The sequence below is a fragment of the Equus quagga genome, chromosome 21 (genome assembly GCF_021613505.1).
Source record: "Equus quagga isolate Etosha38 chromosome 21, UCLA_HA_Equagga_1.0, whole genome shotgun sequence".
Classification (NCBI taxonomy): domain Eukaryota; kingdom Metazoa; phylum Chordata; class Mammalia; order Perissodactyla; family Equidae; genus Equus; species Equus quagga.
The window spans coordinates 26,877,733-26,900,849 of NC_060287.1; the positions used below are offsets into that span (position 1 = coordinate 26,877,733).

A 23,117-nucleotide genomic window follows, 5' to 3' on the forward strand; every position below is an offset into this window, starting at 1 on the left:
CACAGCATTCAAACAAACCTACAGTAGGTCTGGATAATGGACATATTAGAAACGCACATAAAAATTATTGTGGCTATTAATCTTAATAAATTAAAGACAACTTTAAGAATTTTGACAGAGTACTCGAATATACAAACATGAACGTAAAAATGTTAAAACTATAAAGTACAATAACTCAAACAAACAAAACTCGAATTCAAAGGCAAACTAAAACCATCAGAAACTATGGACCAACCTCCCGCCAGCTGACAGGTAGAATATAATACTGTGCTGAGATCAGAAAGTGGCAGCATATCCGGTGGAGTATAGGCAAACTGGAGGTGCAGTCAAGCTGATAAAAGTAGGGGACTGTGCTTGGCTAACTCACCTCTTTGAGGAATCTCACTGATAAGCCCTGTACCTTTCTAACATGCAAAAGAAAAGACTTACATTCTCTAGACAAGAAGTAATTTATTTGCATATGTATATTTGTGTGTATATATGTATCAATCATACTTATATGATTGTATGACCATATAATCACAAATGTATATAAATACAATCATATGTGTATGTAGATATAAATATATCTACTCCGGAATCCATGGTTCTTTTATATACAATGTCTGTAATGCAATAAAACAAAGAATTTCAAAGAGCACTTAAATATTACCACAACCAAAAGAAAAACAATCAAAAGAAAAAAATCCACATTTTACAGAAATATTAGAGTTAGTTGGCACAGACTTTAAAATGACTATGATGAATAATTTAAGATAAAGATGGCTATAATTGACAAACATACGGGGAATTTTAAGAAATGTGGAAGTAATAATAGTAATAAAAATAACAATAAAAAACGTGGATATCTTCAACCAGAAAATCAACTATTTAAAGTAAAAGTAGGATTAAAAGAATATTTGACAAAACAGAAGTAAGTATAAGTGGAACTTGAAGATGGATTTTTAAATAAAATATTATCCAATCCAAGCTACACAGAGATTAAGGATTGACAGAAAAGACAGAGTAAGGATTTGGAAACTTGTTGAAAAACATCAAGCAATCCAAAAACTATACAACAAAAGTCTCAGAAAAAAATATTAGGAAGAAAAAAATAGAAAAACTATAGTAAAAATCTTTATATATTTGACAAAGAATAAGCCAACAACAGCAAAGAAACCAAAAAAAATCTCCAATGCACAAATCCAAGAATCTTAGGATACTTGAATCAGAATAAATAAAAAGAAATCCAGATCCAGTCACATCATAGTTAACCGGTAAAAAGAAAAGATAATAAAATTGTTAAAGTAGCCAGAGGAAAAAACAAATATTACATATGCAGGAATAGTAATAAGAAATATAGCTAATTGTCTTAGAAGAAAATGGAATGAAATCTTTAAAAGACTGAAAAGAAAAAACAAGTCAACCTGGAATTTTATATCAGTTCAAAATAGCCTTAACAAATGAAAAGAAAAACGTAAAAATATTCAAAAAGTTTGTATCCTCAAAAATTACCTGTAAAATAATTCATTTGACCCTGTCTGATTTGATTAACAATTTCTAGAAGTGGGTGCAATTGAAACAGTAGGTACTATAATATATGGATAACACTCCTTAGATCAGAAACAATTGAATCCAGATTGGGGGCTGGCCCCCAGGTGACTTAGTGGTTAAGTTTGGGAGCTCTGCTTTGGTGGCCCAGGGTTCAACGGTTCAGATCCTGGGTGCAGACATACACACCACTCATCAAGCCATCCTGTAGCGGCGTCCCACATAGAAGTGCTAGAAGGACATACAACTAGGGTGTACAACTATGTACTGGGGCTTTGGGGAGGAAAAAAAAAAAGAGGAAGATTGGCAGCAGAGGTTAGTTCGGGGCCAATCTTCCTCACCAAAAAAAACCCAATAAAACAAAAGGGAGTTGAGTAAAAAAAAGAAAATGGTTCAATGTCTTAGGAATGCTGACCCACAAACAAAAAAATTGCAAGTCCATATTTCCACAGGAAAGAACATACATATTTTGAAATTGTCCATTTGTATAATGTTCACGCATAATTCACTTTTTTAAAAAAAAAAAATTCCCCCTGAAAGTCTACATTGTATAGAACTAATCAATACGAGGTTAGGACTGGACTGACCAGGATGTGAGTGCATGGAAAGTCTCCTTCAACTGATACCCCCATCGTTTCCTGTCATACAAATGTAGAATTAGAGATGAAAATAAACTGGAAGAGAATGAGGTTCCAAGCCTCGTTGATTGGTGCAGAGGATCTTACTAGGACTCTCAACTCTTTGAAAACAAATTTATTAACTTTCCACTTTTGCCTAGAGTAGTTTTGCTCCTTACTCATTCTGTGGTTACTCTTAAGTTTGCTGTGAAGGCTATTGTGAAGATGTGTTTGGAAAACAAGAAGAATGAGGAAAGTTGAGACACTCACCTTACTATCTGGATGAAATGAAGGAAAAATTAATTCTGCTGAAGAATATAAAAAAATGTTTTTTTCCAAATAATTACGTAGATTTTGTATAGTTATTGGTCACTTCTTTTCTTATATGGTTTATTTTAAAAATTGAAATAATTGATTTTCACAAAATCTAAATTTTGACCTTACTAGTTTTCTCTGCTTTATGTTTGACTTCTATTTCATTGATTTCTGTTCTTATCTTTATAATTCCTATTTTAAAATTTCTTTTGGTTTAAATTGCTATTCTTTTATCTAGCTTCCTCATGTAGAGTACTAAAAATTTGATTTCAAGCTTTCTCGTATTTTCATATATACATTAAAATCTAAAATTTTCTTCTAAGCAGCTGTTATCTGTCAAATTTTACTGAGTTGTCTGATTATTATCATACATTTCAAAATATTTCTCAATTTCCATTGTGTTTTTTTAATTTGATGTTTGGACCTTTATGAACAATATACGTTAATTTACAATCACATGAGATTCTTTTACGTTAAAAATTTGTAATTCATTTCTATCTTAAATCTACTGATTTTTCACTTTTTAAAAATGTACTGCCAGCACTAAACTGAACAATAACCCAAATTTAAAGTTTAATATCATCATTTGTGATAGAATTTATTTCAAAAGATTTTCTCCTTAAAATAAAATTCACGTGATTCAAATGTAATAAACTCCTTAAGCCGAAAATAATATGATGGTTTGTTACCTGTGTATTTTCTAATTTTGTTTTGTTGTGTATTTGTGGGATTAATAAAAGATCAATACTTCCCTATGAATAGACTTTGAAAATCTGAGTGTATGCAAAGTCCTAACTAATATTTCTAGTGTTTTAACTCTCTTAAAGTGGTAATTTCCTGGAAGTTGATAGTTTGAAGGTGCAACTTTCTCTAACTGTAAATCTCCGGAGCAGAGGAGAGTGAAACCAACACAATGACCAACTGACCATGTGTGTGTGCTGGCAGAACAGGAAATTAAGAAGTTGACACGTACACCAGAAATATAGAGAGCAAGGAAATAATTTAGTTATACGGTTTGGTCCATAGGATAAAAAGCAAGTAAATAGAAGACTAGTATATGTTTATAAAATCAAGAAAAGAACACCTATGAGCTTTCAGCACCTAGAATTGAATTCACTCCATTTGGGTTGGCAAAACTGTCTGAATTTTGCAGTCCAACAACCGCGTTCCTGTCTGATTCATTTCTCTAAGTGTCTGGTGTGCAGGGACATCATCACTGAACCTAGGTGGTGAGGGTGTAGGTTGAGAAGGAGTGGCTTCCATCTTGGTGCTTTCCCAAAGCCCAAACTCAACACAGCTGAAGAGCTTCTAAAGAAAGCCATAGGTCTGTTTCAGTTGTATCTCACCATGAAATTGGATACTCTTTGATTTTTTTATAGTTACTTTCCAAGCTTTTATAAATATAGTATTTTAGGAAATAATAAGTTGCTAAAGATATGGCTTGTTGTAAATAAGCCAAACATAACAAAATGATATCTTTGTGTAGAGCCAAGAAATCTTTAACTAAATTTCCTATTCATTATCTCATTATACCCTACAGCAGACCTGTGAGGGATTCATCTATTATATTCTAAGGTCCTTTTAGCATATGAGAAAAATGGAGGCTCAAAGAGAATCACAGACTTCTCGAAGGTGCTATTTCTTTAAGGAATTGAAAATGTCCCACCTTCTTCTTAAATACACTAAATATGAGAGACGTAAGTAACTGCATAGATCACCAAGTTAAACGTACTTACTATATAGATTTGGAACTTGAGACCTAGGAGAGTCAGTTTCTAGGTCATACAGCAAATTAATGGTAAGGATAAGAATAGAACCCCGGGTTCCGAAGTTTCATTTTAATGTGATTTCAACTGTGCCATGAGATCTCATTGCTCCCCTCCTGTCATTCCTCTTCTTTCTTCTCTTCCTCTCCATTATCACCACCGTTGTAATCACCCCCAGATTGCTTGGGATATAACTATGGTTTCTAGAATGTTACCAGGAGATTGAAGGTGATTGAAACAATGAGAGAAAATATACAAAATTCCACTTGGCTTTCTCTGACAGATGATGAAACAGCAACATTGTGTGCTCCCCTGTGAACTCAATCTTATTTTGTTTATAACTAACATGATTTTCAAAAATATAATAATCCAAGTTATCTTCACTTGCAAATTCCCACTTGGGGGCCACAGTCATTTTAGAGATCCAGATTGTAGACAAAATTGCATTAGTGTGGAGAAATACGTTTTGGCTAAATTGGGGCTGTCCTTGGTAATTAAAAATTATCTGCATATTTCAGATGTGAAAGTGGTTCTCTGTTCCCTGTAAATACTAGAGTTAAAAAGCAAACTTTGTTTTAAAGATAAATCAGCAATAGATTCAACAGTAATTCCACAGCCATATAATGAAGTACTCGTACACAATCACTACTTACAATGTTGGAGATAGTAAATTTGTAATATCACAACTAGTGCTGAAGTTAAACATAATAATGTCTCATTTAAGGATATAACCATCAAAATATAAAATCTTTATCATTATATCTCAAGGAACTGTCCCAATTCCATACAAAAGCTGCTCAGAAACAGCCAGCTCATACCCCTAAGTCTTTTGCGGCATTCTGAATTACCAGGATCAAGATAAAGTTCTCCCTATATGCCAGCAACTTAACAGAAGTGGTTCTGGGTCTCCAGTTCCCTACAAAGACACCTCCACTCTCTACCAGCTTCCCGTTAGATCTCTCACAGGTCCTATCCTACCAGACTTCCAGTTTCCTACTGCTATGTTCCCTGCCCATCTATTACAGTCACTGGCTCTGTGAATTTTGAATTCAATGGTTTGAATCCCAAGCAACTCTATTTCCAGGAATTGCCAGGCATCTTTTCACCCGCCAGCATGCGGTTCTGACTTCTAGGGATTAATATATTCAGTTTCCCGGGAAACTCATCATGAATCATTTCTATGCAATTGATTTCACCAATTTCTATTTATTTATTCTTGTCACATTAGTGATTACAGATAGCAGCTTTGTCCCCCACCCCAACCTTAACTCCCATATTTTTTATTAGTCATGCCTCAGTAGTACAATGTCAAACATCTTGTCAGTACCAGTCAGTTCCCAAAATAATATTCATTCTGTTCTGCTCCATTCCGCTCTGCTCTTAGAGAATGCATGAAGAACAAATGTTCTATTTTTTTCTGAGGAGAATGAACTCATTCAAATGCTGCTCTATAATGAGAAAATTTAAAAACAATTTTTAAAAGTGTGGTTTCTTTTTCTCCAAATTTACCATCTAGCAAGGTTAACAAAATAACTATTTAATTACAATTGTGATTCAAGTTGTAAATAAGCAGTTCCTCAACATATAAGTATGTTTATCAATGAGATCTTAACTATCTTAGAAGTCGATAAAGCGTCCCAGAGAAAGTATTTTACAAGCTGAATCTGGAGAATGAGTAAAAGTAGCTTGATTAGGGTAGAAACTGGAGTAAGGATATTGAATTAAAATATGAGTGCACTAACTTGAGTGAGAACAATAAAATCTGTAATTAATGATGTCCAAAAATCAGAATATCCACACGTACCCATCCTGTATTGCTATCTCCGTCTCCCATTTTTACATACACCCTCCTTTTCCTGTAAACCAACTTAACATCAATTCTTTCCTGAACAAAATTGTGTTTTTCCTCTCTGCTTTGGTCATTCGACTTATCTTCTTATTCTTCCCCTTATCAGTTCTCATAGCTCTTGTGTTTTTGATATTTAAGATAGTCCCAACTTTTAGAGTTATTTTTAAGTACCATTTTCTTTATAATACTTCCATCACCAAGTAAAAGTTTTCTTTCAGTCTTCTGAAATTGGGGCTAAGGTGAATTACAGTGAAATGTAAAAAGCAAGGTGATAGGGATTGGATGGCATAGTGACTATGGCAATCTTGAATTAGAAGGAATTCAATTAGTAAATTGCAATGTGTAAAGATCCCATTGCCTGAGCTGAGGAGAATTTGAAAATGAGTTCCCAGGCTCACTGGGGATGAAAGAATTGGGATTTTATTGCAGTTGCCTTCTCAGTGAGCTAGATTAATAATATCAATCAAATTTCAACCCACATCCCTGGTCAGATATAATTTGATACTGTAAATAACAGGTTCTCAAAACTAAAAAGATACATATTTAGTTGTTGTGAGCAGAGGAGGTAACACACTACACACTCATATGAACACACACAAAATCAGCCACATTAACAACATTTCTAGTCATCACCGTGCTATAAGTCTTAGCCACATCAATAAGGCAAGAAAAACAAATAAAAAGTATAAATAAGAGCAAAGGAATGAGAAGACTTTCTGTATTCACAGTTAGGATGATTGTTTGCATTAAGAAATTCCTGAGGAATCTACAAAATTACTCTAAGAATGTATTTTATTTTAATATAAAACCAAAAATATGTAAAAAATTGTCTAAAATATGTTATAATAACAACAAAACATATTATCAAAAAAATACACTTCAAGATCTAACATTTCCACACTTAATACTATAAAATATTACAGAAAAAAATCAAATAAAACCCAAATAAATTGAGAGACATGTCATAGATTGAGGGATATTCATTATCCCTAGTTTATAGATTCAATACATTCTGAACAAAATTGCCAGTAGGTGTTTTTATAAAAATTTGAAAACTGACTCTAAGATTTCTATAATGCAAGGGGGCAAGAATAGGGAAAATAATCTTGAAACAGAAATAAAGCTGGAAGACTTTTGCTATCTCATTTCAGGACTTAACATAAAGATATATTGAGGTATCACGCTACTGGAATAAGTATAGATAATTAATCAAGGAACAGAATAGAGTTCTGAAATAGACTCATATATATGTTGTAAATACTTTTTTTAAGTGTCAAATCAATTCAAATGGTGGAAAATGTCTTCAACAAATGGTATTAGAATTAGTGGGTACATGTAAAGAACTAAAAAAATAGGAAAGGAAATGTGTTGATGTGTATCATACACCTATATATAAAAGCTGAAATTTTAGGGGTTGGCCCCGTGGCCGAGTGGTGAAGTTCGCGCGCTCCGCTGCAGGCGGCCCAGTGGTTCAGTTGGTTCGAATCCCGGGCGCAGACATGGCACTGCTCATCAAACCACGCTGAGGCAGCGTCCCACATGCCACAACTAGAAGGACCCACAACGAAGAATATACAACTATGTACTGGGGGGCTTTGAGGAGAAAAAGGAAAAAATAAAATCTTTAAAAAAAAAGCTGAAATTTTAAAGCCTTTAGTTAAAAAAAAACATAAGAGAGTATCTTTCTAACCTGATGATAGACAAAATTTCTTAGAGAATATGAACAAGTGCTATAAAAGAAAACTAACTGATCAATTTTATTTCATCAAAATAGAAGTTTTTGCTTGTCAAAAGTCACTGTTAGAAGACGAGGAGACAAGTCACTAATAGGAAATTATCAGTAATACACAAATCTAACAATGGGCTTATTTCCAGAGTAGGTAAATAATTCCAACATATTAATGAAAAGAAAACCTATTTATAAAAGTGTGGAAAAACATGAATAAACACCACACAAAAGAAGACATGGGTATGATCAATAAGCACAAGAAAAGGTGCTCAAAATCATTATTCACCAAGTAAATGCAACTTAAAATCACAATGGCATACCACTGTCATCCACCAAACGGCTAAAAGAAAGATGGCAACGTCCAATGCTGATGAAGATGTGGAGCTCCTAGAACTCTGGGGCATTGTTGGTTGGAGAGTAAAATGATAAAACTGACTTTGGACAACTGTTTGCCAATCTCTAATGAAGTTAAACATACGCTCACTATGGCCCAGAAATTCCATTTAGGGTTTTTTTTCTCCAAGAAAAACTAAAACCATATGTTCAAGAGAAGACTGGAACAATCAGTGTTCATTGCAGCTTTATTGATTTAAAAAATTTTTTAACTCTTGAAACAATTCAGTACCTGTCAACAGACAAAGAAACAAACACATTATGATATATTTACACAAGGGTACACCACAGAGAAATAAGATGAATCAAACATAAGCAACATGGGGAATCTCAAAAACATTATTTTGAGTGAAAAATGCTGGATACACATGAGAACATATTATACGACCTAATTTTTATGAAGTTTTTAGAATAGACAAAATTATTCTATGGTGAAAGAAATCATCACAGTAGTTGGATGTGGGGGCAGGACTTGATTAAAAAGGAACATGAGGATACTTTCTGGGATGGGGGAATGTTCTAGAACCTGATCAGGTAGTTGTAACATAGGTGTATTTTTTTTGTCAAAAGCATCAATCTCTATCTTTAAAATCTGTTCATTTCATTGCATGTAAATACTAATTGAATAAAAAAGATTTTAAAAACGAACAAATCAGACAACTTTATACCTCTGCTTAAAGCCATTCAATGGCTCTTGTTGCTTTTAGAAGAAAGTACCATACTGAATCAGACCACTAAGGACCTACAGAGAATGGCCTCAAAATATTTTTGGCCTAATTTCAAGTCTTTCCTTTTCCCTCAATGATCAGCCAAAATGGGCTTCTGTTTCATAATGCACATCTCAAGACTTTGGTCCTAAAAACACTTCTTCTCCAGCTCCCACATATATGTTCTCTCCTTATTCTTCAGATTTATTTCAAATGCTATTCCTCTGGGAAATTCGCCTTGACCTCTAACAAGTTGAAATTCCCTGGATGTATAAATCATATTCTTAGCATCAAGAATGCATTCAAGCTCATTATTATTGTAATTAAATAATTATTTATTTAGCATTTGCCTTCTCTGTTCAACTTTCAGTTCCGTTAGAACGGAGACCACACATTTTCTTAATTTGCTTTTCTTTATGGTGTAGTACACAAGTGCAATCTCTTTTAAAAAAAAATATATTGAGCCATATATTTCCATAGCATAGGTTCTGGCTCATGGTAAAGTCTCAAAGAAAATTTTGTGAAAAATAATGATACTGAAAAAATGTTTGACAATGTGTTCTGAGGCGTGACTAAGTAAAAAACACCCAGGAGGACAAGGAGTTGGGGGGGATAAAACTGTTCTCGGTAATCACTAATGAGATAAATATTAATGAAAAAGAAATTGTTGAAATCAAGTGCCTAGAAGTGATTCATGAGAGAATTTCCTGGGAAACTGTGTACATTTATTCTTGGAAATCAGCCCTGGAAACTGGTTGGTAGACAGATGATCTGCAGCTTCTGGAACTTTAGCTGTGTGGGCAGCAGAAGCTTGGAACCTAAACTCCTGGGTTTACAGTCCATGGTGTTATTCATCTGTCAGAGAATGCAACTGGAGGAAGCTGAAAGACTAGAAGCAACTAGACATAAGTCAGATAAGTGCCAGCTGGTCTCCCATTAATTGCGTAGAGTGGATTAACTTGGTGAAACCTGGACTACCACAATTCACCATACTATAGTTAATTCTTGAAATATAGAAAGAATAAAATCTGTACTCAGGCAAATTTAGAATGTGCCAGAGACTTGAATGGAGGAGGATGCCGTTCCCTGAGTGGTAATGGCAAGACATCGACTCAGGAGTTATGAGTGTCTTGTAAAATAATACAGTCTTCTTATCCTGACTGTCAACCTGAAATGGGATAATATATATCACTTCAGGTGTAATTGTGGGGTCACAAGTTTGTTGTTCCCACCCATGAGTTCTACTGGTTGTTTGTAAGCAATACATCATACTGCTGATTATTTACAGTCAATCGATCTTTGAGTTGTTTTGATAAGTTTGCTTGTTTACTGCTTTTGGAAGGCAGAATAATAGCCCCTCAAAGATAACTATATCGTAAGTCCTGGGACTTGTGAATATGTTTCCTTACGTGGCAGGGGTATTTAAGGTAGCAGATGAAATTAAAGTTGCTAATCAGTTGACCTTAAAATAGAGAGATTACCAGGTGGACCCAACATAATCACAAGCATCCTTAAAAACAACAGAGAGAGGGAGAGGAGTAGTTCAGAGTGATGCACTGTAAGAATGATTTGACTCGCCATTGCTAGATTTGAATATGGAGGAAGGGGGACATGGACTAAGGAATGTAGGTGACCTCTAGAAAACTAAAAAAAGGCAAATAGATAGATTTTCCACTAGAGCCTCTGGAAAGGAATGCAGCCCTGCCAGTACCTTGATTTTAGCCCGGAGAGACTCTATCTCACTTTTGACCTACAGAATTGTAACATAATAAATTTGTATTGTTTAAGCCACTAAATTTGATATAATTTGTCATAGCAATATAGAAAACTAAGACACTAGGATATTCTTGAAAGTTAGAAAACTTTCCTCTCCTGCATCTGAAATCTGGAGACATTAACACGGGAAGCCTCAGTTTGGCCAAAACACTATTGCTGTTACCCATGAGTGCTCTGCCATTGCTTGCATTTGTGGGTCTGACATTTTTTTGTTTCTCTTGGTTGGAGATTATGAGCATGAGACCAACTAGGATTTTTAAATGTCGCCAGCATTGCTGCTTACAGAGGAGTGTGCTATTTACCATTTTCAATTTTATAACGCAATGGCTGATTTAATTTTTTCCCAAAGTTTTCTGTCATTATTTCTTTTTTTCTCTAATTATATAAGCGCCATAGCTATTTCCTATACATGGTGGAGGAGAGGGCGGTGGGAGAGGAAGATGAGGAAGAGAAGGAGCACATGATGGAAGAAAGAACATAGGAGGGAATGGTACAGTTGGCTGGAATAAAGTGGAACTACACATAACTCTACAATAACTTGCTGTGCAACCTTGTAAACCTCTTTTGAACTCTTCCATGTTTCAATCTTCACCTCTGTAGATTAAATAGGTTGCATATGATGAACTCTACAGATCCTTTTATGTTTCATCTTTTATTACATTGGCAATAAGGGAGGAAGTAAAGAGAGCATGATGAGGAGACTGAGATATACCTATAAGACTGAGTTTTTTGCCAAGGCTCACTACTCTGCATTCAACTTCCTAATTTCAGGGATATTTGAGGATCTTACAAAATAAAGAATAGCAAAAGTATTTGAACATCACTTGTTCTATATAAAGATTATTTCTCCAATTGTTGTCATACTATCTATCTTAGTACCTTACTTTTTATAATACCTGGATGTAAGAGAGAAGAAGGGTATAAATAAAGGATTTGCAATTTTATTTCAATATACAGCTGAAACAGTTATTTTTGATGATATTAAATATGTCTTGTTTGCAGCCAGATTCTGTTTATTTGTTGGAAAAGAACCAAGGTGCGACTTCACACCTGCTGAGCCTCGTTCCTTCCCATCTAAGTTTGGTGCCTGCCTTCTTATACAAATGGACATAATTTGAGCAGATTGAAAATTGTAATTGGGGTACAGAGAGTTAGCCAATTAAAAAAATATGAGATGTTTCCTGCACTGTGATTGTCTAAATCTCATAAGTGCTCTCTTTCTAAAGATGTACACCCGCACTCTAGTCTTCCATTTGAATACCCTTCATGCACAGCCCTCGTCATATAAATCTAAACTTTGTTCCTATACTCTTCAAGCCTCTCTGATGCATAATGTCTTTAGAGATGCACAGTCCATATTCATTGTGTGAACAATATAGTCAAATCTCTTGAGATTTTCATTCAAGGTGGCACCTAGAAACTGTGGGCATCCAGAGAATTCCTGCTTAAAGAGGGGGAAATATCTAAGCCCAACCAAAATTAGTGCACAGCCCCTACAATCTGAGTTTTCCAAAGTGCATTAACAGAAGCAATGACAACACAAATCCTAGTTGACATGTAACTAATAAATAACAACATTAACAGCATATTTGGACAGAATGAAGTGTTTATTAAGATAAAATTACTTGACTTCTCATCTGTTTTGGGGAGAAATGCAAAACCAGAAATTGTATCATCAGTGCAATTTGAATTGCTCATTAATTTTTCAGTTTGACAGAGTTCATCTATCAGCCAGTGTTAAGGGCTGGAGAGGTAAAGAACTGGTGGTGGTCAGGGAATATTAGAATACTTTTCAATGGAGGAAAACAAGATAATAGATAATCTCAGTACAGAATCGGCATTTCTCAAATGGGTTTGGCTTTTCTACAAATCAATCAGTAGAAGCCAGATCTACAGAGTGGCTAGTAACAAGGTGAATGGAAACTCCTGGAAGGAAAGTAGATTGGGTAGCAGACACTGGATCCATAGCTCAGGGAAGGGAAGCCACAGACTCCATAACCCAGGGGTCTGAAGCCACCGGATCCACAGCCCAGTGAGTAGCAGCTTCTAGATCCATAGCTCAGGGAGCAGCAGCTGCTGGACCCAGAGACCAGTGACCTGGCATAAGTTGACCGGCAGGGACTGCAGACTGTGGAGATCCTTGGACGGTAGCAGGACCTCTGGCAGGGGCTGGACACCACACAGGACGTCTGGTATCTGGTGGGCTCCCAGTAAGTCTTCTGACAGCCACCGTAGAGAGAGGAGCCCAGCTGGCAGGTGCTGGGAGAGCAGAGATCAGTGCTGTAGACCAGGTTGCTGGGGTAGGAAGAGCCACAGGAGGAGCCTGGGTAGCGCAGGAAGCCCCCAAGGGAGCGGGAGGAGAAGTTTCCAGAGCAGCAGCTGTAGGACATGTTGACAGGAGAGGTGAGTTCAGCTGAGTTACAGTGGGAATATCTGAGTTTTAATTTTGCCTTCTGGAGTGGGGCATTTATATACTCTCAGCACTAGGTGTGGTAACCTACAGGGTCATCCTTTAGATATTTGTGCTCTCTCATTTACATAGGTGTAATTCAGTAATCTTCTCTGTAATTGCAAATGAATAGTTTTTCACACATAATATTTATGGGTACTATAATTCTGGTGTTATAGCCAAAGCCAATGAACCACTCCCTTGTCAGAAATGCCATGACTGTTTCACACAAACACTTATCCCATCGCAGCCAGGAAAGCCTCTCTTTTTCCTCTTGTCATAATCTTTACGTGTCTTGTTTCTGGCAATAATGGGAAAATACTCTTCTCAAATGGTGGGAAATGAGATAAAATGACCTTTCTTCTTTGTCCATGTGTCAGAGGCACAACTTTGGCCTTAAGAGGAACCTACTAAGGACTGACCTTACTTGTCACCACGTTTTCTTGTTCTCCAAAATTATCGTCCATCTATTAAACAGTGTGTCTCCAATCCAGTGGAGAGAAAAAGTACGAGCCAAGACAAATTGATCATTGATGGCTAGAACCAGAGAGAAACCTAAGCATTTATTTGGAGACATGGTGACAGTGAGGGACCAGAACCAAGACACAGTCACAAGCAGAGACCAATTTAAAACACTTGCACACATGCAAAAACCAGGATGATTTCGCCTTCTACAGAGAAGAGTTACTCATATGTCTGGCGGGCTGCTAGGATAAGGACACCAGTATAACAGATCATTTAAATCCCATCAGAAATTAAGATAATTCAAACCAGGGTTTCAGTCCCTGTAAGAAGATATTAGCAATTCAATTTTACTTCTAAGAATTGGCTCTCCACTGTTTGGGATATTTCCGGTGGTCTCAACTCTTTGCTAGGCCCTGAATACCAATTTTGTTTTGCTAGCCCTATGACTTTGTGGAAATTCTCTTGGCCTCCTAGTCACTGCTTTCAAACTCAGCACAGAATTCTAAGGGAATAGCGACTTCAGGTGCAGGCTCATTTCTTTGGACTTCCTCTCTGGCCCATACAGATCTCTGTGTTTCTGGAATGTTTTGGTATTTCTCTGAAGTTTTCAAACAGAGGAGTTTTTTCCTTAATTTTTTTCAGCTTTTCTATTCTCATTGAGAGGAATGGTTCAATATTTTAAGCAATGTTAACTTGCTAATTTTATGTAATTTAGAAAGATTTATTTATTTTCAAAATACATGAGAGCGATTCGAATAAGTGAGGAGCTATGGTGAAGGCGACCATTTAAAAGCTCATTATTATAGTTTTAATGATAGTAAATGACATCTACCAAAATTTAGGAAATTCAAATACTGCACATGCCCCCGAGGAGAGGGCGCCAGCCAGCTTCTGCCTCTGAGTGGCCGCAACATGATAAGTGGATTTTGTGCTGGTTCAAAAAAGAAAAAAAAGAGATATAAATGAATGACAGGTTATGAAAACAGGCTCAACATCACTGATCATCAGGGGAAAACAATACTTCAGTTGTGGGTCTCCAGCCTTTCTCTGTAGCCCTGTCTTCCATTTCCGTACCACATACACGTGCCTTACACTGTTACAATATGGCCTAAACTCACCGAGTGTCTTCACACCTTTCTGCTTGTCTCACCCCATTTTATCCTTACAGATCTTATCTCATTCATTTGCATATTTATTGTATCTATGCTTTTCTAAGTGATGCCCCATCCCCAACAGAAGCTGTCAATGCCCTGCCTATATCCCCTAGGTAATCATCTGTACAGTGAAGACTGATAACTGGGGCCATCTGTAGAAATCTACCTGAGGACATTTTCACTTCATAGGACATGCTGAGCCCCTGTGCAGGGAATTCTCCACTAGACTCGAGCTCCAGTTGTTTACAGTGGCACCTGGCTTCATAATGCACCTTCTATTGCCTTCCTTGCATTCCATGTCATATTTTCTCACTCTCCTACACTTATTTACTGAGATCACCTCCCAAATAAACAACTCACCTTGGAATCCATGTTCTCACCCATTGTTTCTGGATAACTTATAGAAAAACACACGCTTGGATTCCTCATTAACATGTTTATTGAGAAATCTTCATTGTTTCTTACCTTGTAAAATTTTAATAAAAGGATCCCGAGGGAAAAATATTACACACAAACACATATTACAGAGAGAAATGTGCTTTAGTGTTGCATGTAGCGCATTTAAGAAAAGCAACGATGATACCTTTATCCAATGAATATATTTTCGAAAGTACAGAATTCAAAGTCTTCTAATCTAAGTTGGATAATAATAGAGTATGTATTTTGTGGCTAATAGTAATACATAGTGATTAAAGAGAATCTTAACATAAGAATTATTGGCTCTTGTTTATTGAGCTTCTAACCTAGATGATTAGGAAAAGAAAGATCCCCAGCCTGCAGTGACAAGTTGACTGGTAATTTGGAGAAGAGCAGTAGGTGGATGTCAAGGTTGTAACTTTCTATGAATGAGATTCTGTTGGTAACACATCACGAATATCAAAACCATTTTGTTCCCAGTCAGTGATGGGACTCTGAAATCAAAAGATCAGAAGCCACTGGATGCACAGCTCAGAGTGATAGGTTTTATGCAAAATATTTCAGTGTTGAATTGTCGACAACTCAGTAAAAAAGAAAAAGCAATGGTGGAGGGCTATGATATATGGAACAAATGATGTGATCCTTGAGGTTAATTTAGTCCAAGGTTACGAGTTTACAAATTCTTCTTAAATTTATATTAACTTAACGTAGATGAAGGTTTAGAGATTCAGAAGGAAAGTAAAGAGAAAAATACCTCTTGTCAGAGAACGATCTGTGAATAAGGAGACTGGAGTAACAGAAGACAAATTCACTAAAATTTCCAGTTTGGGCTGATAAATCTAAGCTCCCCAATTTAACTCCTGAGTTTTACCTTCAAGATTATTTTGTTTTTTCCAGCTTTATGAAAGTGTAAGTGACAAATAAAAGTTGTATATGTTTAAAGTGTACAACGTGATGTTTTGATACAGTATACATTGTGAAATGATTACCAAAATCAAACTAATTAACATATCCATCATTTCACATGGTTGCAATTTTTCGTGTGTGGTGAGAACACTTAAAATACCTCATTTAGCAAAGTTCAAGATATGAAATAGTATTAATAGTATTATTAGCTATAGTGATCGTGCTGTACACTAGATCTCCAGAACTTATTCATCCTGCACAACTGAAATCTTGTACCTTTGACCAACATCAAGATAATTTAGAATTGTGTTAGAAAACAGAAAATATAGAGAAGGAATAGTGTCTGCAGTATTGTATCAATAGGACACTTTCCTTACTTGCTCAGGCATAAAGCAAGGAGAAATGACCTCTGCTCTAGAAGAACAGAAAATAAAGGACTCACCAAGTAGCTGTTAGAATTGGGTGCACTTACTTTTTTCTTCAGTCCTCTTCCTTCTAGAAGGTCTACATTATGCTACTTTTAAAATGGAGATAGATTTTATTGTGAAAGTTTGATACGCTCTAACATCATTGCTGTAAGTTTCTTACAGTGTTATTAGAAAATAAAATAAGAAAATATTGCCTTCAACTGTGACCGGACGTTTCCCTGGATCGGGAAACTGGTTGTACTCTAACATCAGATATTTTGTGAAGGAACTTAGAAGGCAGATGGTTATGCTCTAAGACTATGATAAATCTACCAAACTTTTTTCTTTAACTTTGGAGCTATAGTTAAGCAGAGGCAAAAAATAAAATTAACAAAGGAAAACAAAAGAAGAAGTCAAATATACAGGGAAAAAGCAGGAAAGAAAAATGGTGGGGGGACAGAGAGAAAAAACAAAAGAGAAAGAGAGAAAGAAATTGAGAGAAAGAAAGAAAGAAAAAAATAGGCACAGAAAGGGAGAGAGAAAGAGAAACATTCAGATAGCCTGCAGAAGAAAAGAGAACTGGAAAAGAAACTTCACTTTTAAGCAGGAAAATGCACAGTGGTCCGTGGCTCTGCAAGTGCCAGAGAGTTAGTCAAAGCCTGTGCAGTGAAAACCTAGAGACATCCTAAGGCCGTAGATGCCCTGGATATTTATAGATGTAGATGATATAAAGGACAATATATCAAAATTCATAAAATACACTAATTTTGAAAAGTTTTAATTTTAAAGATATTGGGATGAAACAGACCGTAATTTAAGAATGCAATAGAAAAAAGACTGAAATTCCTGAGCCTTCTCTGTGTTCCATTTTCGGTATTTCTACCCCTTATCACACTAGTGCTACCCTCTTGGCTGTGGAAAGTTGGGCCAGATTGATCTTCCCTGGGGCTGTTTCAATTGACCCCCTTTTTTGTCACCTTATCTTCAAATACATGGCAGAGTGTCTTTCAGTCTCTAGCCATCTCTCTCAGTCTCTTTGTTTTATCTATTTTTGGTCTGTCTTCAATGGTTGAGAGACACACTGCGTGTTATACAGTACTTGGTATATTAGCATACTATAGTACTTGGTGTATTGTTTTTCTATTGCTGCCTTAACAAATTACCATCAAGTAATTTGGAGAATGGAAATGAATAGTGACAAGATGGATCATTCCAGGAAGGCATCCACCCAGATGGAAACGGAGCCTTTGATCCATTGTTCCAGGAGAAAATTGGTGTTATCTCATTCCTCTCTCTCAAGAGAAAAGCATCTACCAGCAAAACCAGATGTGGATGCTTAGGAAGCAGATACAGGTAGCATAAACCAGAGGAAAAGCTTTCCTGGCCATGAAGGCATGTGCATTAATGTAAAACAGTCATAGCATTTCTGACATAGGAGTAGTTCATTGGCTTTGGCTGTAACAACAAAATTATGGCGCCCATAAATAGAATATGTGAAAAACAATTCAAATGAAACCGCATTACACAGAAGATTATTGAGTAACACATATGCGAAAGAGGAAATCCAGTGTAGGAACAGTGCCACACCCACTGCTGAGAGTATATAAATGCCCCAGTTCAGAAGGCAAAATTAAAACTCAGAATCTTCCCACTGTAACTCAGCTGAACTCACCTCTCCTGTCAACATGTCCTACAGCTGCTGCTCTGGAAACTTCTCCTCCCGCTCCCTTGGGGGCTACCTGCGCTACCCAGGCTCCTTCTGTGGCTCTTCCTACCCCAGCAACCTGGTCTACAGCACTGATCTCTGCTCTCCCAGCACCTGCCAGCTGGGCTCTTCTTTTTACAGTGGCTGTGGGGAGACCTGCTGGAAGCCCCTCAGATACCAGATGTCCTGTGTGGTGTCCAGCCCCTGCCAGAGGTCCTGCTACGGTCCAAGGATCTCCACAGTCTGCAGTCCTTGCCGGTCAACTTATGCCAGGTCACTGGTCTCTGGGTCCAGCAGCTGCTGCTCCCTGAGCTATGGATCTAGAAGCTGCTACTCACTGGGCTGTGGATCCGGTGGCTTCAGACCCCTGGGTTATGGTGTCTGTGGCTTTCCTTCCCCGAGCTATGGATCCAGATTCTGCTATCCAGCCTCCTCTGCCTCCAGGAGCTGCCAATCATCATGCTACAGGCCAGCCTGTAGATCCAATTTCTGTGGATCAACTTGTTGAGGGTTCAGATCCTTTTGAGTATTGAGGTCAAAGTCTCTACTCAGTATAGCCGTTGTTTTCATCTCCCCTGTTACTACTATTCTTTTATTCTTAGATTATCAGTTTCTTGCTTTACCAACTTTTAGCAGACCCTGAATTTAATGAGTAGCCGAAAATTAAGTCCTAATATCTGTATAATTGATAGGACGTATACTATTGTATTTTCATCTCAAAGCAATTAACGAAAATTTTACTCTAATAAATTTATGTAATCTGGCAGCCAAATATATTGTTCATCTTATTATTATTTGTCTATAGTAATTTTTTTTTTGAGGAAGATTAGCCTTGAGCTAACATCAACCACCAATCCTCCTCTTTGTTGCTGAGGAAGACTAATCCTGAGCTAATATCCATGCCCATCTTCCTCTACTTTATATGTGGGATGCCTGCCACAGCATGGCTTGACAAGCAGTGCGTAAGTCCGCATCCGGGATCTGAACCAGCAAACCCCAGGCCACCAAAGCAGAACATGGGAACTTAAATGCTGCACCACCAGGCCGGCCCCTGTAGTATTTTTGTATTCAAGGATTTTGGAGGTTTAAATAAAGATCAATATGACTCTGAAACTGGATTTGGGCACATATAATTTGATAGATTTAAGCAAATTTCTGTTGACATTGGATATGTGCCTTATTGAGAGCCGTCATTTCCTGGAGGTCCATATTTTGCATGTATCAATGTCAGTGACACCTGCCTGAGAATGGGGGACATGCATTCCTGCTGATAAAGGAAAACAATAAATTGGGACATAAACTAGAAATGCAGAACACAACAGTGTCTGAGTGTGGATTTTCAGCTAAGAGAAAAGATGAGCCTTAAGCAACTCCCAGGACAGATGCTTTGCTCCTTGCTGATTGGAGTAAGTGCCATGATCCCCGCCTGCTATAGATGAGGTGTACCTGAGCCTCACCTGTAAACGTATGTAAGGAAATTCACAATGACCTTAGGTGGGGGGTAACTGGGATAAGGAAGTGTGGGACAACCTCCTGATGCTTCTCTAAGGTTCAGCCTGAATTAAGCTAAGAGCAATGCACCTGAGCAGTGTTGGACAACCATTTATATTCATTAGTTTTAGCCTGGATCCCCCTCTCCCACAAAGCAGAGCTGAAGTCAAGAACTTGGGTGCAGACAGTTTATTTGGCGTAAGACCCCAGGGAGCAGGTTTGGGAGACCAAGGAAGGTGAAAGAGTCAAAGAGGAAGATCTCATAACAGGGCATATTTTTCAGTTGATTTTACAGTGGGTAATGGGGACTCAATCCTTCACAGCCTTTTTTTCTTTCTGAGGAAGATAAGCTCTGAGCTAACATCTGCCACCAATCCTCCTCTTTTTGCTAAGGAAGATTGGCCCTGAGCTAACATCCGTGCCCATCTCCTACCGATCTTCCTCTACTTTTTATGTGGGATGCCTGCCATAGCAGTGCATAGCTCCGCACCCGGGATCCGAACTGGTGAACCCTGGGTGGCCAAAGCAGAACGTGAGAACTTAACTGCTGCACCACCGGGCCGGCCCCTTCAGGAGCCATTAAAATGACTCTCGGAATTGTCTACCGAGGATGTGATCAACAGGGAGAAGCATTTATCCATCACTTCTGTCTCCCATTGGTTGAACATTGTCCCAGATATAGTTAACTTCCTGAAACTTCACTAACCATGCAAAGGAAGCTTCATCTTGGGCTCCTTTTGTTTTCCGGTTGTGACCTCGGAGGGTAAAAGAAACATTGTATATGCTTGAGGAAGGATGTCTGTGCAAAGAGGGTTGAAGCCTGCATGAAATCGTTCACCATAGCTGTGCCTGGGATCACAAGTGAGAGATTGAGGTTATAAGAGAGGTCACAAAGGACGTCAGATACATCGCTTTCATTTAATGCTCAAACATCCCTATGAGAAAGACAAACATATCCTATAGACCTTTCCAGACACCAGTAAATGAAAACTCAAAAAGGATTAGAAGCTTGCCAAAGTCTATAAACCAAAGATCTGGTAGACTCTGATCCCTTGAATAAATCTTTTGTTGTTCTTTCCTGATTTTTTCTTTTTTTTAAATATGCAACTCCTTGTTTAACCAAAGAGCCCTGAGTACTTTGGTATTACAGAAATTGCTTTATCTGAATATTCTTTAGCTCCTTTTGGATCTAGTTTCATTAGCCTCATGAGTAGTATCTATAATAAAGAGGAAAAATGAAAATAAATTTAAAGTTCAAGAGAAGAACATTAAGGAAGGGTGAGCTAATTTCTTTTGAAAACATTTGCCTTGACTATAATAGACTAAGAGAGAAATATTTGATTACCTCTTTGGAAGATATTCCTAGAAATCCTGCGTGTTATGACAAATCTTATATTATTCACTTTAATTATCACTATCAGTGTACGTCATGATGTTTCCTTCCTCAAAACCTAGCATTATAAGCAAAAGTACTTTAAAAAAAACCCCCACAAAACAAAAAAATTCTCACATCCGCACATACACAAATTCAATACCAGCAACCAAAAATTTGAGCATGATCCACTTCTTGTTAAAAATCTAAAAATTAACAGGAAGGTAAAAATGATTCTTAGTAATTTGACAGATTTCTGTCTTTCTTTTCTTTTTTTTTTTTTTTTGCTGAGGAAGCTTCTCCCTGAGCTCACATCTGTTATCAATTCTCCTCTTTTTACTTGAGAAAGATTTGCCCTGAGCTACATCTGTGCCAGTCTTCCTCTATTTTGCATGTGGGGTGCTGCCACAGCATGGCCACTGAGGAGTGGTATAGGTCCACTCCCAGGAACCGAACTCAGGCCACTAAAGCAGAGCATGCCAAACTCAACCACCAAGCCAAGGGGATAGCCCCGACAGACTTATCTTCCCTCCAAATTCTCTAACATAAACACAGTGCCATTCCTAGAAGCTTTTCTCTGAAAACAAAAAAAGTAAAATTGCCAAACTCTTGTGACATCTCGCTAGTACTGGAAACTGCATTCCCATTTTGGTGAGTCAGATTGAAGGAAAGTGGAGGTAATCAGGATAAAATCATGGGAAAATCCTTGAGTGTAGAAAAGTAGTATAGGATGCAGAAGTAACACAGAATTTGGGAGAAAGATGGAGGATCCAGCTTGCGAGAATGTATAACCCAAGCAAGAAAAGAGGAAAATTCCCTGTCTGTGGTTTGTAATGTAAAATAGGATACTAATGACCTAAAAATCAACACAAAGTCACAAAGATAATAATAATGCAACAGAGGTGGAAGGGGCGATTGATGAGGTAAGGAAAAATATTGATTGCCAAAATAACTTACTCTGGGTATATACAAAAATGTTGTTAAGGTTTTAAAACTACAGCTTCCACTTTTATTAACAGAATATTATAGCTTATTTGGATACAATTATGAGTTATGTGCTTACAACAATTACAGCTGTATTTCTTCGTAGTAACCTTATCTTGTTGTTTTTACCATGATGTTCTTCTTCACCAAAATTTATATTTTATATTATTACTGAGACAATGAATAATTTTATCTTCAGTGTTGAGCTTTTTAAATGACTCTACATTAGCATTGTCAAATAGAGCATTAGGAACTGTAAAAAGCCTTACTTAGATTCTTGGACTGGATGAAGAAACCGAAACATTATGGAAATTAATTCATTTTCTATTTGAAGCATTTGACAATACTGGCATAAAACTGGCTTCATCTAATCCTTAGTGAAGTTTTTCTTCTGCTAGTGGAGAAGCACATCACCAGCTATTGCTGCTGCTTTTTTTTTCTTTTTTTTACATGCGCAAGAAACATGAGTGAAAATGATTTAGAATAGTGGTTTGACCTAAATGAAAATGTGTGCATCAGAGTAATGTGTTAACACATCTTTTGCAACTTCTAATGATAAACAATCATCTTTGGAAGCAATCGTCTTAAAATTTCTACTATCTTTTGAAGTAGATACTTCAGCAAAGTGGTCTCTTTTACTTTTCTTGTGGTTGGCGATATCCCTGATCCCCATGGTAAATAGTAAATGTCATCAAATTGTTGGGCAAGTTATATATTCACCATCAGCTTGCTTTAGTAACAGAAATTCAGTATTCACTTTTATTATTATTATTATTGTTAAACATGAGCTTTTAGCTTTCATTCATTGTTCGTAAAAAGATTTTTTTGGCAAAGTTTAAAGCAGAAAGATATTCACAAACAATAAAAGAAACAGTTGTAGCTTTAAACAATACAACATGTGGCCAAGTCGCTGTAGCAAGAACATTTAGGTTATTCTTTGTATCCTGTGTGTTGCAGCCTCAATTTCAAGCACGTTTCATGTACACCTAATCAGTAATTCTCAAATTTCCCACCAACTCCACCTGCTGGTAGCTTGGTGTATATCATTGCATCTTGCAGGCTAGGAGAAGAACTGGTTAGGTGAG

The 23,117-nt window shown here is 36.9% G+C and overlaps 1 protein-coding gene and 1 pseudogene across 1 annotated transcript; one reads left to right on the forward strand and one right to left on the reverse strand.

The window, feature by feature from the left end:
* Positions 1-12,637: 12,637 nt before the first annotated feature.
* Positions 12,638-13,100, reverse strand: LOC124231495 (keratin-associated protein 23-1-like). Its single transcript, XM_046648309.1, is given in 2 exon segments — positions 12,638-12,955; positions 12,958-13,100. Coding segments are annotated over 2 exon segments (342 nt in total). The 5' UTR covers positions 13,073-13,100; the 3' UTR covers positions 12,638-12,728.
* A 5,030-nt stretch (positions 13,101-18,130) lies between these two features.
* On the forward strand, positions 18,131-18,601 carry LOC124231451 (keratin-associated protein 23-1-like; annotated as a pseudogene).
* Positions 18,602-23,117: the final 4,516 nt, after the last annotated feature.